The sequence below is a fragment of the Apteryx rowi genome, unplaced genomic scaffold (assembly GCF_003343035.1).
Source record: "Apteryx rowi isolate R43461 unplaced genomic scaffold, aptRow1 scaffold_23, whole genome shotgun sequence".
NCBI lineage: Eukaryota > Metazoa > Chordata > Aves > Apterygiformes > Apterygidae > Apteryx > Apteryx rowi.
In genome coordinates this window covers 219934-234814 of record NW_020448641.1, presented here as the reverse complement: position 1 = coordinate 234814, position 14881 = coordinate 219934, and the positions used below count along the sequence as shown (strand labels likewise).

Below are 14881 nucleotides of genomic sequence, written 5' to 3'. Positions count from 1 at the left end.
GAGGGCTTATTAGTATTTTGGTACGTGGGAAGCAGCTAATTTATTGCAAACAGCAGTGCGTCTTACAGCTTAGCTTGGACTATCTGCTGCCCACGATGAGCATATGAAGATAAATTGCGCGGGGTCATTTGTTAGGAAGCGAACTGTGGGACCCAAATCTCCCTTTTAGATTCAGGGAAATATAAAATGGTAATTCAATTTGGAGGAAGAAACTAATGATCTGAAAGCTGACAAAAACTAGCCCTGGCATATGCTGTTTCTCAGAAGTCATACTTTGCCTGGTCAAATGACATTTTACTGAGATCATGCTGGTGTACCAAGTCACATTAACGCTGAGTTAGAGCCTCATCAGTTAAAAATACCAAAATACTTTTATCTATATCTTTGTCCTTGCAACTTTCAAAGCACCAAAGCTTGAACGAGCAGCCTAGATTCACCATCCTTTCTTTTTGTAAAAACATCTTAGACAATCTAAAAAATATATCASAGTTAAGTGTAAATCAGTCCAACATTTTCTTTCAAATTATTAAAATAGTACATAGTGCTTTGTAATTCCATCCCATCTCAAATATTTTATATTACAAACAACTCGGTGACACAAAATGTGGGGACAACTGATGGATGAGAACGGCAGCAGTCAGATGAGTAGATGAGGACAGTGAGTGGTCTTTGAATAGGAGGTATTTTCAAGTCCCTGAAACATGATAAAATTTGCCTAAGCAGCTGCACATGAATCTAGACATAATATGCACATTTTTCAGAATGACCTTTGTTGTACTAAAGAAAAAACATCGCAGCAGAGTTTAAGTTTTCTCCTCTATTTTCTGGTGGGTGTTGTCACACTTTCTACAACCCTGCTAGAAATGTCTCAGCCACAGAAGATAGAATCTGTAAAGCGGCACCAAAATCCATAATTGCTATGTTCTTCGCAATGTGCAAAACCGATCTGGGATCCCAACTGCACGTGACGGGCAGCTTTAAGGTGCGACCGCTCCAAGCGGATGAATTGCTTCCTGTTAGAAACTGCATTTTACCCATCTCAGTAGCACTTTTTATCCTTTCCTGCACAAGAGAGGAGTTCATTAGGAGCATTTTTCCTGACTGGAAATGCCAGTTAAAGAGACATTTATATGCATTGTATTGTTGGCTTGTGTTTCGAGTTGAGACACTGTTGACAGGATGGTTTATGATGTCAGAAGACTTTTCACCCTGCAGTAAGTATTTTTGTAAAGGTGTCCAATCATGTCTGACAATACCTGTCAACAGCAGTAGTGAAGTAACATTACCGATGCTCTTAATGTTTTATTTTCCCCAAACAGTTGCCAAGTAGCTCTTATCCTTATTAACTGTAATACCAGTAGTTCACTCAAAAGGCTGTTCCTTATTAACAAAGTTAGTTAACAATTCCTCCAAGTATGCAGTTAAATTTCGACAACGTTTAGCATTATATTAATTACATTGCTTTAATTAGTACCTTTTGGAAGTTTTATTCAGAAAGCCCACTTGATAGTAATCCTTCTGGTTAAATAAAATGAGAGCAACTGAAATAAAAGTGTGTGAAATAAAGTGAAAAAGCAGCTAGAAGTAGCATCATCAGAAAAAATAGAAATCCTGAACAACTGTGAAGAAATTGTACGAGCCTCTGGCATGGGTGCTCTTAACTCCCGAACTGTCTCTCCACCATCCACAGGCACATACAGTCACCATGCGTTTTGCTTACCCCTGTGCTGTCTGACACACAGGGAGAATAACGGACTATTTTTGCTATTAGTTATTCAGCTAACACGAGTGGTTAAGGTCCTAGATTTCAGCTTAATTTTGCTGGTGTTGTAAACAGGGCAGCAAAATTGTTCCACATGGGATTTCTGATTTCTCAATTTGTGTTTTTATGTATTTAGTATAGTATATGCAAAGTAAAAAGTCAGTAGCCACATTGAATATTCAAGTTAGGAAGTACTTAAATTAAGGTTGTCTGTGCAGTCTTAGCTTATCTATAGCACACATATATGTGTTAGCATTATATCTATTTATCATTTATATTTCAATGGTGCCTAGAGGCTGTAACCTGTTATTTCCCATTTTTGACTATATGAATACCTACTATTCATTCTTAAGATCACTGCTTGCTGTACATTGCTCAAGATAGATGGTGACTGAGGCAGAACGCTACAGGAAGAAAAAGATGTTCTTTCCTCTCTAGCTGCGGGGCTRAAAGAGCTGCTTCTCCCTTTTTCTCTGCCAGAGTCACCACTCTTTGGTGGTCAAGACTTCCATAATGGTGAAGTGATGCTTGCCACTTGGGACATTAATACTGGATTTCTTAGAGTGTTTGGTCCATAAAATTATTTTTAGCACATCTGTAATTGTTTATACAATTCACAGATCATTAACCGACTAGAAAATCTCTTAACTAATATTAATAACTGAGCTTTGAATTAAGAACTGTGAGTTCCTTCCTTGCCTGGAACGAGTGTGTTAAAAGGGGCTGGAGATGTCAGGAAAGCAAAGCTGTTTTAACACGCTGATATGAGACAACCTCGTATTTATTGCCTTTTCGGAGATATGTATTAAAAGAATAGGTCTGTTTTCTGCATGTGCACAAATTTAAATTTAGATTATCCTTTAAAACAAACTATATTTATGCTTTGTTTCAAAGAAGCAGGTGAGAAGTGGGCTTGAATGAAAGGAAAAGAGATAAATTGTGAACCACTCCAGAGAGAAGGAAAAGTTAACAGTCAAGTAGAAGTGTGTATTAGCACGCTCAATCTTTGTAATCCCACTGAAGTCAGTGGAAATATCTTCCAGCTTCTTGAGCGCCATCTTAAGCCTGTGCTATCTGGGCAGTTGTCATATTGGAAGAAGTAAAACCAGTGTTGTGACTTTATATCCTGGATTTTTTTTCCGAAATACCTGCACTACCATTAATTATCCTATTGGATATGCCTACAAAAACCCAGATTTGCCAGCGGTGCTCTTCCAGGAGTCCTGTATTTGTAGTATCCAGGGTATCCATATGGGAGAAAACCCTTAGGAACACCCCAAACGAGGGAGAAGCGTCAGCGTTCGCAGGAAGATGCAGCTCTAGGCGCAGTCAGACTGCCGTAATTCCACTGTTCCTTAAACTGCGGAATGGGGCGATGGAAACGTTACTGGAACGTGCATTGTTTGAAAATTTTTCTTCTGAAATAGCATCCATTCAGTGATATGTTTCATGCAAATTTCTTCGGTGGCAGTCTTATTCCAGAAGCTTCTAATAGGGCTTTTATTTGCAAAAATCTGTGTAAGATAAATGGCATGTAGTAAACCCTGAAAGGTTTATCATGCTGTTTTGGGAACTAAGGTATGCTGTGCCTCAAGCCTGGTAGGACACAGGAGGAGTCCTTCCTGGCGACTTGAGTCGTGTTTAGCTGTGGTCGCTCCGGACTTCCCGAGCCGTCCTGCAGCAGCAGCCGCTCATCCCAAAGCGCACGCGCGACCCTGCCAGGGAGAGAGGACGGAGAGCGGGAATCCTCCCTGCTTCTCCGGGGTGGCATCTCACAAGGAGCGGGACTGGCACGGGGCAACGCTGCGGCGATGGGGAGGGGGAGCGCGTTCGTTAGCGCGCCGCAAGGCAGCGTGCTTCCTCGCCTGCGGGAAGGGTGCTGGGCCCGAAAATAAGGGTTTGACCCGCTTCAGCGTATTAAATTGCTAACTGCAGGTCGTTGTGTCTGGCTAACTTTTGCAGCGTTTATTTTCATCTCTATCTCAGCCATTAGAAATCTGATTTGTCAAAGGTATTTGTAAACTACAGTGGCTTCTTGACTGGGTGATCAGCACTAAAGACCTTGAAAAATTGGCAGAAGTTCTCGCCCTGTGAAAACATTTAAGATCAATAAAGCAAATTGATAAATACCATTTTACAGGATATAGCCTCTTGGATGAAATGCTCTAACACAGAGCAGTAACAGATCATTCCAGATACAGAACATCACACTTTAGAAGCCATACAGTTGATGCTGTAAAGGAGGGATTATGTGAAATGTGATTGATTCCGATAGCTTCTGTCATAAAAAGTAGCCTCTGTTATACGGGGTTCTTGAGTAACTAAAGTAAGAGGTTACCAGAAAAAGTCAACCCTTAAATTGCAGACAAAGAGCTTCTGCTACCGGTCGTATTACATCATCAAAATATCTCACAGACAGTCAGAAATAAGCTGTACTTCTGTATGTCAGTGAAGCAGCAAATTGAATTCTCATAATATGTTTTGAAAATGAGTCTTGTTAGGTTTGATGAGGTGGAAAAGGTACTGAGATCACTGGTTTGTTCCAGTACGCTTTTCTTGGCTGTGCGCCATGGCTAATCTTTTTAATGGCAGTGTAGCTTGTAAACCCATTTGGTAGAAAGCTATACATCTCAGATTCAGAATATCACACCAAGTAGGGTGGTAAATAAGTTTCTCTTCAGGCCTGAATGCCCTTTTGTTAGAATCCCAGAAATCTTATTTTAACACACATATCTTGAAAACAAACTCAGTCTTTCCTGTATGAATTCAGCAATGAGCAGAATAAAATGCAAATGTCCTTAGTTTAAATACACACACACACACACACACTTATACCTACATACATATATACATATAATATGTACCAACCTAGTGCTTTGTCCAAAGAAGTTTAAATGCATTTATCAAGGCCATATTTATAATTAATTTAGTCCCAATATTCAAGCACTTGAGCCTTTCACAACCCCTTTGGATTCCTCCAAAACTCCTCTTTGGCTGCTTACCCATTCCGTTTTGGAAATGGTCTGGGAAAACAGTGGGCCTTACAGCATGATCAGTGGTCAGCAAATTCAGGGTTCTGTCAAATTAAAGTAGCAAGAATGTTTGAGTAAAAAAGCATCCATTAAGAATGCCCTGGCCTCGACCTTCTGACTGTTAAAGCGGAGGTTGCCAGTTCAGGTGCTTTAGATGATTTCAGCCTGGGGTCTCACACAGGTATGTTCTCTGAGACGACCAGACTTAACTTATATTAGGCTGTTCTGTAGGTTGCAGTAAAACGCTTTCTGTTGCATTTTTAAGTGAAGTTAGAAGGCACTGGAGATCCTATAGCACATTTATAATGACTCCGTAACATAACTTCCATTTTATCACCTTTTGTTCCAAATGTCTTTGCAAAACACTTTCTGTTAATATAATTTCATATGAAGCTGTAGACTCATATATATTCACCATCATTGGTTTTGCTTCCTCCACCTCATTTTCCTCAACCCACCTTACTGATTCCTTGGTTCTGATGAAATCCGTAGCCATCGCTTCCCTTGAAAAAAGCCTGTCTTCTTGTCAGGTCTTCCTAACTGTCAGCCGTGGACAATCCATGCAGGTCAGTTTTGCGTGCAGCTGCAGAGATCCTGGTGCTCTGAAGAGAGACTCTTTCAAAGAAATCCCATGAGAAGAACATTTGTTACCTAGGTTTCCAATTTCATCTTCTGACTATTCATTTGCCATAGTCATATCCAACAACCTACTGTGCACTTGAGTTGGTGTTGAACTGATTTTCATATTTCCATATATATAAATATTTGTTGTCCTTACACACTTGCACACACAAAAATGTGAGGTAGGAGGTGAGAGTTTTGAAACGTGTGGGTGTCTTAACATGTTAGTTTGAAGTAGGATTGTACATAAGAGAAATAGGGATAGAAGAGCTCATGAGACAGAAAGGAGAAGAAGAAAAAGGAAAATAGGTCTGAAAGAGGTATTTAAAAGAGCTGCTTTTTGCTAATTCAAATTTTAAATTAGTGTTGTCATTTGAGCTAGTGGTGTTTGGGCTGCTTTGCAGAAAGTTGCTAACGGCTGTGATTCTGATCCGTTCCCAGTTACCCGTACAGTGAAGACTCCAGCCAGGGAAAGCAGTACATGAACACCAGATGTCCAGCGTGGTGCGACAGGATTTTAATGTCACACTCCGCCAAGGAGCTAATCCTAAAAGTAAGTACGGCCCTGCAACCTCTCCACTTCCTCAGTGCTGTTTTTATCTTCAGTAAAGGTAGGTAGGGCTGATACAGTTTTGCTTGTCCCCAAGTTTTCAGTTGACCATAGCAAGCACCAGCCAAGGTGGAGACCGCGTACTGTAGCAGTAATAGAAGGTTATGTCTCCGGTGCTTTCCATCTGAGGATGTGGCTTTGTCCCAGTTAACCCTTTGGCAGTTACCAAAGCACAGCACTTTCACAAACACTTCTTTTGGTATTTGAGCTACCGACGCTAGATGCTATTTGACGCTCCTGTGCTGCTTCTGCGCTCGTCACTGCTGTACTGTGATGTTTGTGAACCGGGCTGGGAGAACAACAAAAATTAAATAAAATGGTTGCTTATAACCGCCATCAATTCCCCAGTCCGGTTCACTGCACAGTAATGTAAGTAACAGCATTGCCATAACTAAGGGTTCTGCACGGACACAGACAAAAGCAGCTGTGAGTGCGTACTGCTGAGTAGTGCTATTGAGGACAAAGCCTGTGAAGCAGCAGCTCGAGATACCCGACTTGTAAGCATGGTAGATTTAGGTTCCCTCTGTTCTTGGTGGGAAGAGCTGTGCATTTCCCAAGGATACTTTAGATCTTAGATGGGCCAAATCTCCTCTGCAGCAACTTATCTCTTGCCACTGACTGAAGAGGGAGTCTACAGCAGGTAGGCTCGTAACTTTGACACATCAGTTAAGTGCCTAAAATTCAACATTCCGTTACAGTTTTTTAAATATTTTGCAACCCTTTTAGAACACATGGTTCCTCTTGGGATCTTAGTGCCTACAGGTAAAGTTAATTTGTCAATGCTATATCCAGGCTTAAATGATGTAAATGCGGTTCAGGAGCCTTCCAGTTTTCTTTTCCTCTCTCCTCCTCCTTACCTTCCTCTGCTCTCCTTAGAAACACTGAAGTGGGTGAACCAGTTACATAGACCAACTTACTCTGCTTCTGCTTTTTCCTTTGTGCTTAGTTGTGGCAGCTAGAGACCTGTCCCATTTGCACTGGCTACCAGTTGTCCCTAGAGGACCAAGAACATTTCAGGAAATCAGAGTATGATATAAGGAGATCTCACCCATGCCTTTCTGCTCTAAGCTCAATTTTCCTTGCTGTGCTAGCCRTGGCCATGAGTGCCATGCAAGAATGAATGTGCTGTAACTTTTCAACACTATTGCACCGAGGTTATCTTCCTCACCAGGTTGTTTGACTGGGTCGTATATAACAGCCTTCCCAATCCCAAGAATTGTATTCTTCTCCAAAATTGCCCTAAATGCATCTGACATGTCTATCTAATACCATTTAACATGGGTGAATTGCAGCAAATAATCTTTGCAAATAAATCCATATTCTACAGCTTCATGGCATTTTTTTTTTCTGTTTAACATCGTGAAACCCTTGAAACTTGTTTTCCTGGAGTTTGTAACCTTCTCTCTTTCTCTTTCTCATCAGGGTTATTTATCTCATGATTAGACTGTTTGCTTTGCAGTATGTAACTCACTGAAAGGCTGGGAACATTTTTCCATAGCTACTCAAGTTTCAGTCCAATGTACTTCCTCCCACATTTTAACGTATAATAAGTGTCTGCATGGTATCTTGAAGTTTCCACCAAAATTTTAGATGGGACAAGCTGGCCCGTTAGTACACAAAGTTTGAACCATTGATTTTGTTCAGGGAAATCTGTGAAGACTGAAGAAGGAAAATCACCTCTGCAGCTTAGAGATTGGCCTCTGAACTATAGTGCAGGCTGCTTGTTGACCTCTCGAGATGCAAGCTTGGAATAACATTTCAAGCACTTCTGCATCCTTCTCTGACAAAGTGGGCCATGTAATTGGTCCCAAAAAAAAATGTATAAATAGTGTGGAGCTTCTGCTTCTTTGGGAGTAAAGCAGAGGTCCTCTTAGTGATGCACAAGGACTGGAGGGTACTCGGGAGCTCTCTGTCCAAGGCTCCTTACACTGTTGTAGGTCTGAAATGGCTTGAAGGGCCTTGTGTTTGTGGAGTGGCTTTTTAATTAAATGATTGCGATTTTATTTATTTTTTTAATCATTGTGAGAGGAAGGTAAAGGAAACATTATGCTGATTAATATACAACAATTAGATTGTGTAATACAGCCAAACAATGCATGTATTATGCCATTTAATGAAAAAACATGGTGAAGCCAAGAGGAATACAGCCTTTTAGTAAGAATAGTAATGTCAAAATCAATGTTATTTGATCTCGTGTAACAGAAGTATCTTAAGCAAAAGTGAGACTCTACCCAAAATATTGCAGATAGTACTCGGCACCCGTGGAATTCCTGAAGAACAAAGGATTAAAACCATGGAAAGAGTGRCCAATGAGGGAAGATTTTTTTTTAACAGCTATGAATAAGGAGATAGAAGTGTACACAAAGGCTTGAAGAGTGTAAACAGTACAGAGGGAAAGGAATTCTTTCAGATTATCTAAGGGGGTATAACTTGGATATAATGGGAGAAAATTAAACAAAGGAAAACAAAGGTAGCACATTAAAGAAATTTCTAACTGTGAGGTCAGTTAGCCCAATTCTTAGTCTCCATGGAACAGAAGCCCAGTCACTTGGATAATTCAAAGCTTACATTTAAAAATTGCATATAATTTTGTCCCCGGAGTTTGGGACATCTCCAGAACTGTGCATGCAAAATTACAGATGCAAATGAGGCCAAGTTGGCATGGTTGTTTAACTCAGCACATTTGTACCAATGAAGGAGTTAACTCCTATTATCCAGCTTGAAAATAAACTGAAATTCTGGCCCAAAAAACTTAATGAAAATATTCAGTAGAAAAGAATGCCGAACTGATAGAGGAAACGGCAAAATGACCTTACTAGTTTTTGTGATTCTTATACAGTAAGCCATATTTGCCTTGCCCTTGAGAACTTACTCTATTACAGAGGTTTGTGCTTTGAACCTTTAAAAGAAATTGTTAAGAAACCAAAAGCACATTTTAATTAACTGATTACAGTATAACAAATCCTTAAAGTTTAAATGTATATCAATTTTTTAAAGAATTTTTGATGTAACTAGCTATTGAAGATTGTTATGCATATAATTATTTTGCTGTATTCATTCTTTTTATGGGCAACTGAATAATTTATTTTTCTGTCTTAAGAAATCTGTGTTTTATTTCAAAGAAAAAAATGTAGTAAGTCTGCATTTTTAATCCTATGTAAAGAAAGGATAGTATGCACAAATTTCCACGCTGTACAGTGCGTTCAGCTACACACTAGGCATTACAGATTGTACAGACATGGGGCTGTAAACAGCTTTCATGCAACATCATCTATCATGCTATGGTCGGTTACCTCACCATCATGTTATTTTATGCTTCCTGAGCCCTAAAACACCAAAGGTTGCCCACTGCTAGGGAGCTGCGTTGATGCCTGATAGCATGAAGTAATGAATGCTCAGCCAAGTGTATATTGTTTCTGCTTGTGCACTGCTGTAATTTGTTTATCTGTCTAAAGATTATGCAGTTGAAAATCCACAATTTTATGCTGCCTTTGTAAATTATCAAGTCGCTTTTGATGAATGTATCCCCACTTCCAAAGCTAGTGGCATTATGATCTTGAAATATTGGAAAGTGCTCATGCATACAATGCAGAAGGTTATGTTTTTATATTTTTGGCAGACAACCGTGCTATAAAGTAAATCTGACCTTAAGCTTCCTTACTGCATTAAAGATAATTCAATTTTAACTTTATAGTCCTAAATGCTGCTGTTTATATAAAGTTATTGCCCAGTCAAACTTGACTGATTACAGATGAGAAAGTCTTGACTGTTTCATACAAAATAAATTAGTATTGCAAACTAGTTTAAAGCACATCTATGATTGTRTTAGAGACTTGGGAGTGTGCAGATTCCAGATTTAATTAGCCCATAGGAATTGTTTAGCATAATAAGAAATTGTCTTGTGTGTCAAAGTATTTGTATTTATTCCTGGAGTATCGTGCTAGAGAAGCAAAACAGACTGTAAAAATCACGTATTTATTGCAAATGTCAGAAAGATGAGTACATTTTATTATTCATTAAGCTACAAATGCTAAAGAAGTCAGTGTTTTGAGGATAAAGTTCAGCATGGAACAAAATGAAAGCAATTCATATTGGAGGCTGGAGGAATGTCATCTTTCATTTGATGCTGATTTTCTTAAAATCCTTAATGCTCTTTTCAGATGAAGGAATGCCTCTCATAGGAATGATAAAAGATTGTAGCCATAAACTGTAAATAATTCATTCATATCTCTGAACATTTAACATAACCTATATGAGAAAATAAAATAATCTTATGAGGCAATGTGGATTACGTTTTATTCAAAGAACAACACGTCCCACATAATTCAGTAAAAATTCTGTGTTGTTCTTAAAAAAGGATTGTGCCAAAGCTGATAGCTACAAAAGGTTTGAATGCAACCATAACTGATTAATTTAATCTATCCAAACGTTAGTCACTAAAAGTTTTTAAGGTCCCAGAAGCAGGTAGTAGCTACAGTGATTTCATGAGCTATTTTATGTGAACAAATTGCACAAATTATTGAAAGGCATATTGGACGTAAAAATTCATTCTACATGGTTTTTCTCTGGAGAGGCCAGGCAAAGGTCTTAATATGCCCTCATTTAGAAACCATTTTCAGCTATTTGCATAAATTATTTCTATATTTCTTTCTGTTTCTGTAATCTGGAGAATACTTGAACTCTGACTAGTCTCCTCTTTTTTTTCTTTTAATTAGTCAGAAAATGATGAGAAGATAGTAATATATGACCACATTGGGCCAAATGTCTGCATGGGGGATCACAAGGTAATTAAAATAAATGTTACAGTATTATATTTACTAAATTTAATTAGGAAGTAGAATGTATGCACTAGTTTCTGCTGATTTTATATTTAAGTCAACTATTTTTCTTTCTTATTTTTAATTTACTGCTTTGAAAATGTTTGAAACAGTTGAATTCTACTGGAATCAGTAAAATATGTTAGAACAGATATTGTTTGACATCAGATAAAGAACAGGATGATGTGTGCTAGCAGGGAGATATGATACGAACCAAAATGAACAGGAACAAATATGTGTGCCCTTACAACTGTTCCCATGAAACAGAAGTATTTTCATTRGGTTATCAAAATTGCTTCCAAAATATAATTTAAATTAATTTGGTGCCTAGCTGATTATTAGTAAAACAATATATTGGCAGTTCCATATTTAAGCAACAGGTAAGAAAAAGAATATTGAATTATAAATAGTGAAGCGAAGAAAAAGACGTGAATTTTACAGATGGTCTTGTATGCTGAAGGTATCAGACTGAAATCGAAGTTAGAAATAAAGCAAAATTGAGTATTTGCTTTCTTTGAGAAATCCAATGAAGGAGTAGGAGGAGGCATCTGCAAGCATCTGTAGAATTTTGTGATTGAGTACCTATACAAAAACTCAGCTAGAAACTTGCACAAACTTGCAAACTGTACAGCAATTGTAATCTATCCATCCTAGAGACAGTGCTAAGGCTCTTGAATGACAGTTCAGTGACAGATAATGTGTATTTAAATACATCTATATATGCATATATACACATAAATCAAAATTTACAAATATGTACATATATTTACTTTTGTGGTCAGAGTCCTTGTGAGACAGAGTATTGTTTTTCTAAGGAAGACCACACTTAAGATATTTGGTCCAGAATCATCGAATTGAGATTTTAAGATACAGGAGGTTTCCTAACTTCTGCAGTAAAATAAAAGTTCAGTGTGTCAGCASCTGATTGACAGCCAGTTCGGAAACGATCATTTTTGTTTCTTTTGTCACCAGTGCACTTAACAAGAATGTTTTTAGCATGGCCCTCTCAGCTGAGCTAATTCTGTGATAAAAGGGAAGGGAGTCACACAGGTGACCCCATCCTCTTCCCACAGGAATCAGTGGCAAATTTTCCCTTAGATTTCAATGGGATCAAAGGGACAGATCCATAAGGAGCTGCTGTAGTCCTCCTCAGGATTTTGTAGTTAGATTAATCCATGAAATGCACGTCATTGCATAATTTTGTCTCCGGTTATAGAGGAATTTTTGTTCTGTTTGCTACTGATTGTAAAAAAATGTTTKTATTTCCCATGTGTAACTTCTGTTTTTCCCTAACTTGCTGCAGCCTGTGTTCCTGTCCTTTCGAATAGCTGCTGGGGCAGGTAAACCTATTGCAAATGTGCACAAGTGTTGTGTCGTGCAGTGATGTGGTGGTAAATATCATTTTTTTTCCTTTTCGTTTACATTTTCTACATCATTTCCCCTGTGTTTATTTTTCCTTTTAAAAAAATGCCAATTCTGCAACAGGAAAAAGATGCCTACAAAATGAGAAGATTTTCCGTGAAACCACACTGTAGCAAGGAGGGGAAGGAATACGCAGTATATTGAAATACATAATCATAACAACTGTATTGATAAATCAAGTCCCGAGTGCCACATTTTTAGACTGCTGATCGTACACTATGCTTCAGCATCTGGACTCTGAGAAAAGCCTCACATACCTCACTGTCTTGTATGTTCATGTGACATCAAGTAGAAATGTGGAATTATTTTTTATATATATGTCACAATTCTGTTGCCAAAACTCTAAATAGACAGCAGAGATGTTATGTATTTTAGATTTCACAACTTTCAACTTTTAATAAGTGTTTGTCAATGTGGAAAAGCTACTTCAGCATATTATAAACTTTTAAAGGTGTCATGCCTAACATTATATATCTTTACCACTTTGGGGTTTTGTACATTGGATTGTATAGATAGAGATATTGATGGTTTTAAATGGTATTTTCTTTGTTGACCAAGGCTTATGGTTTGTGTTTTAATTTTAGTATTTTGTTTTTCATTTTTATAGATTTTTTTCTCATGTTATTTACTATACTGCCATGTTACATGGTTTTTGAATCACACAGCAGCTGCTTTCTATACATACATATATATGTGTGTGTATATATATGTATGTATGTGTATATATACACAGATATATAAATAATTTATAAACCTGACCAAAACTTACGCTAAATATACTTTCCAATATGAATGCTTGAGAGTGCCATATCAGCAGTTAGTGTTGGAGTCTTAGCAGGTTTAGTTAAGTGTACATCAACAACCAACATTTATATATTATAAATAATATATAGCAGTGCCATTCTGGATACAGATATATAGCATACTATATAGCACATATATTAGCAGTTTCACTTTGTTACTCCTATAATCCCTTCTTTCTATGTAATATTAAGGTTTGAATGTGAAGTTCTTAGATAGGTTTGGGTGTAACTTTCAAGAATTTTGTAAACTGTTTTTGTCTGTCTTTTGTTACTGTTTTATGGTGCCAAGTATTCTATATTAAAACAATAACAACATGGGAGAAGAAAATAATAGTCTGCTTCAGGTAGCAACTGTATTGGACACAGACTGTATTTATACAGTGTTAAAGAAAAAAAAGTCTGTAAATTTTCCTGGTTAGTAGCTCTGTGCAACCTACAATATAATCTTGTTACGAACATTTTTCTCCCACCACTAAATACAACATTAAAAGGTGATTAGAGAGTCTGTTGATGAAACACAAATGTATGTTTTATTGATTTAATTTAGAACACTACAGAGTTCATGGACTGTGTGATGGCATTAGATTGATGCTTGATTTTGGTATAAATCACTACCATTGAAAATGATTTGATGTCCGCTTGCAGAATGTTTTCTCAACAGTACAATCTGGGTTTGTATTAAGTACTGTTTTCCAAAGGGTATCTGCAGCTCTGTATTGTTATTGTGCCATGTTGCATTATAACCACACAGTAATTCTATTTAAGCGAACTCAACTCATGGTAACTTTGAAGGCCTTTAGAAATGAGTACTCTGGTTCTCAAGCAATAAAACTGATCATGGTGAACATGGCTGTGTCTGTCCCTTTAATTCGGGCGTTGGGGATTACAGGGAAATTATTAAATTGTAAAATTTCTCACTAATGAGCTAACATTTAATCTCCTGCCAATTAACAGGATTGTTTTTTGCATGAAAACCCGGATACTAGAATGCACTTCTAAGTGTTAATCAGAACACAATACAGACCAAAAAAAGGCAGTTGGAAGTTTGTATTAGAGTATGTAAGTGTTAATAAACAGAGTAATATAATTTTATAGCTGTTTGTGAGATGCCAGTCCCCAGTAGTTCAATAAATATGCCACCATGAACTCCTCTGTGATTATCTCTGGTTACAGAAAAACTACTGCCTTTTTTAAACTCAGACTGAAGCCTCATTTATGGATAAACTCACCAAAGCTGTAAACTGCAAGACCATAAATAGCCCTAATCCAACTAAAGGAGTTAGTTACACAGGTGACCTGTCGAGGTAATTTGTTGAAAGAGTCTCAAATTTAACCAGCAGAAATTCATAAAATGCAATTTCAGCATTTTGAAAAAAACAGTAGCATTATCTCTTGAATGCGTGAATCCCGCACGGCGCGTAGGGCTTCAGGAATATTCCCGGGTGGCATTCCCGGCTGCAGAATACGGGGAAGGATGATAAATACGGTTCTGCCCGGTTTCTGCCAGAATAYCCATCTGCTAAAGTGCATCGCGGAGGCACTTGGTTCCCCCCCCCCCCGAGGATCTGCGTCTCCGGAGGCTGCTGGCGGCCCCGGCCCGCTGCTCCCCGCCGCCGGGCCGAGCCGAACCGGGCCGGGCCGGGGGCTGCGGGCGGCTGCGCCCCAGCCGCCCCGTCGGGGCTCGGCCTCCGGGAGGCAGCGCTGCGTCCCCCGCGGATGTCATCCGCGCGGATGCATTACAAAGCTACCTTGTTCTAAAAAAAGATACTCATCGCAGAATATAGATTTCCGAGTGCCTTGGGGCACATTTCATT

General features: G+C 38.4%; 1 protein-coding gene across 6 annotated transcripts in view; it reads left to right on the top strand.

Annotated features, from left to right (window-relative positions):
• The window catches only part of INPP5A (inositol polyphosphate-5-phosphatase A), a 234021-nt gene extending 220109 nt beyond the window's left edge, over positions 1-13912 (top strand). For 4 of the 6 annotated variants that reach the window (XM_026065676.1, XM_026065674.1, XM_026065672.1 and 1 more), the window contains 4 exons: positions 5857-5968; positions 10741-10809; positions 12146-12182; positions 12328-13912. In XM_026065676.1, the coding sequence (XP_025921461.1) occupies positions 5857-5968; positions 10741-10809; positions 12146-12182; positions 12328-12377 (268 nt within the window). In that variant the 3' untranslated portion in view covers positions 12378-13912. Of the gene's footprint in view, positions 1-5856; positions 5969-10740; positions 10810-12145; positions 12234-12327 lie in introns of all 6 variants that reach the window. The other 2 variants (XM_026065677.1, XM_026065675.1) reach the window with 1 other exon arrangement.
• Positions 13913-14881: the final 969 nt, after the last annotated feature.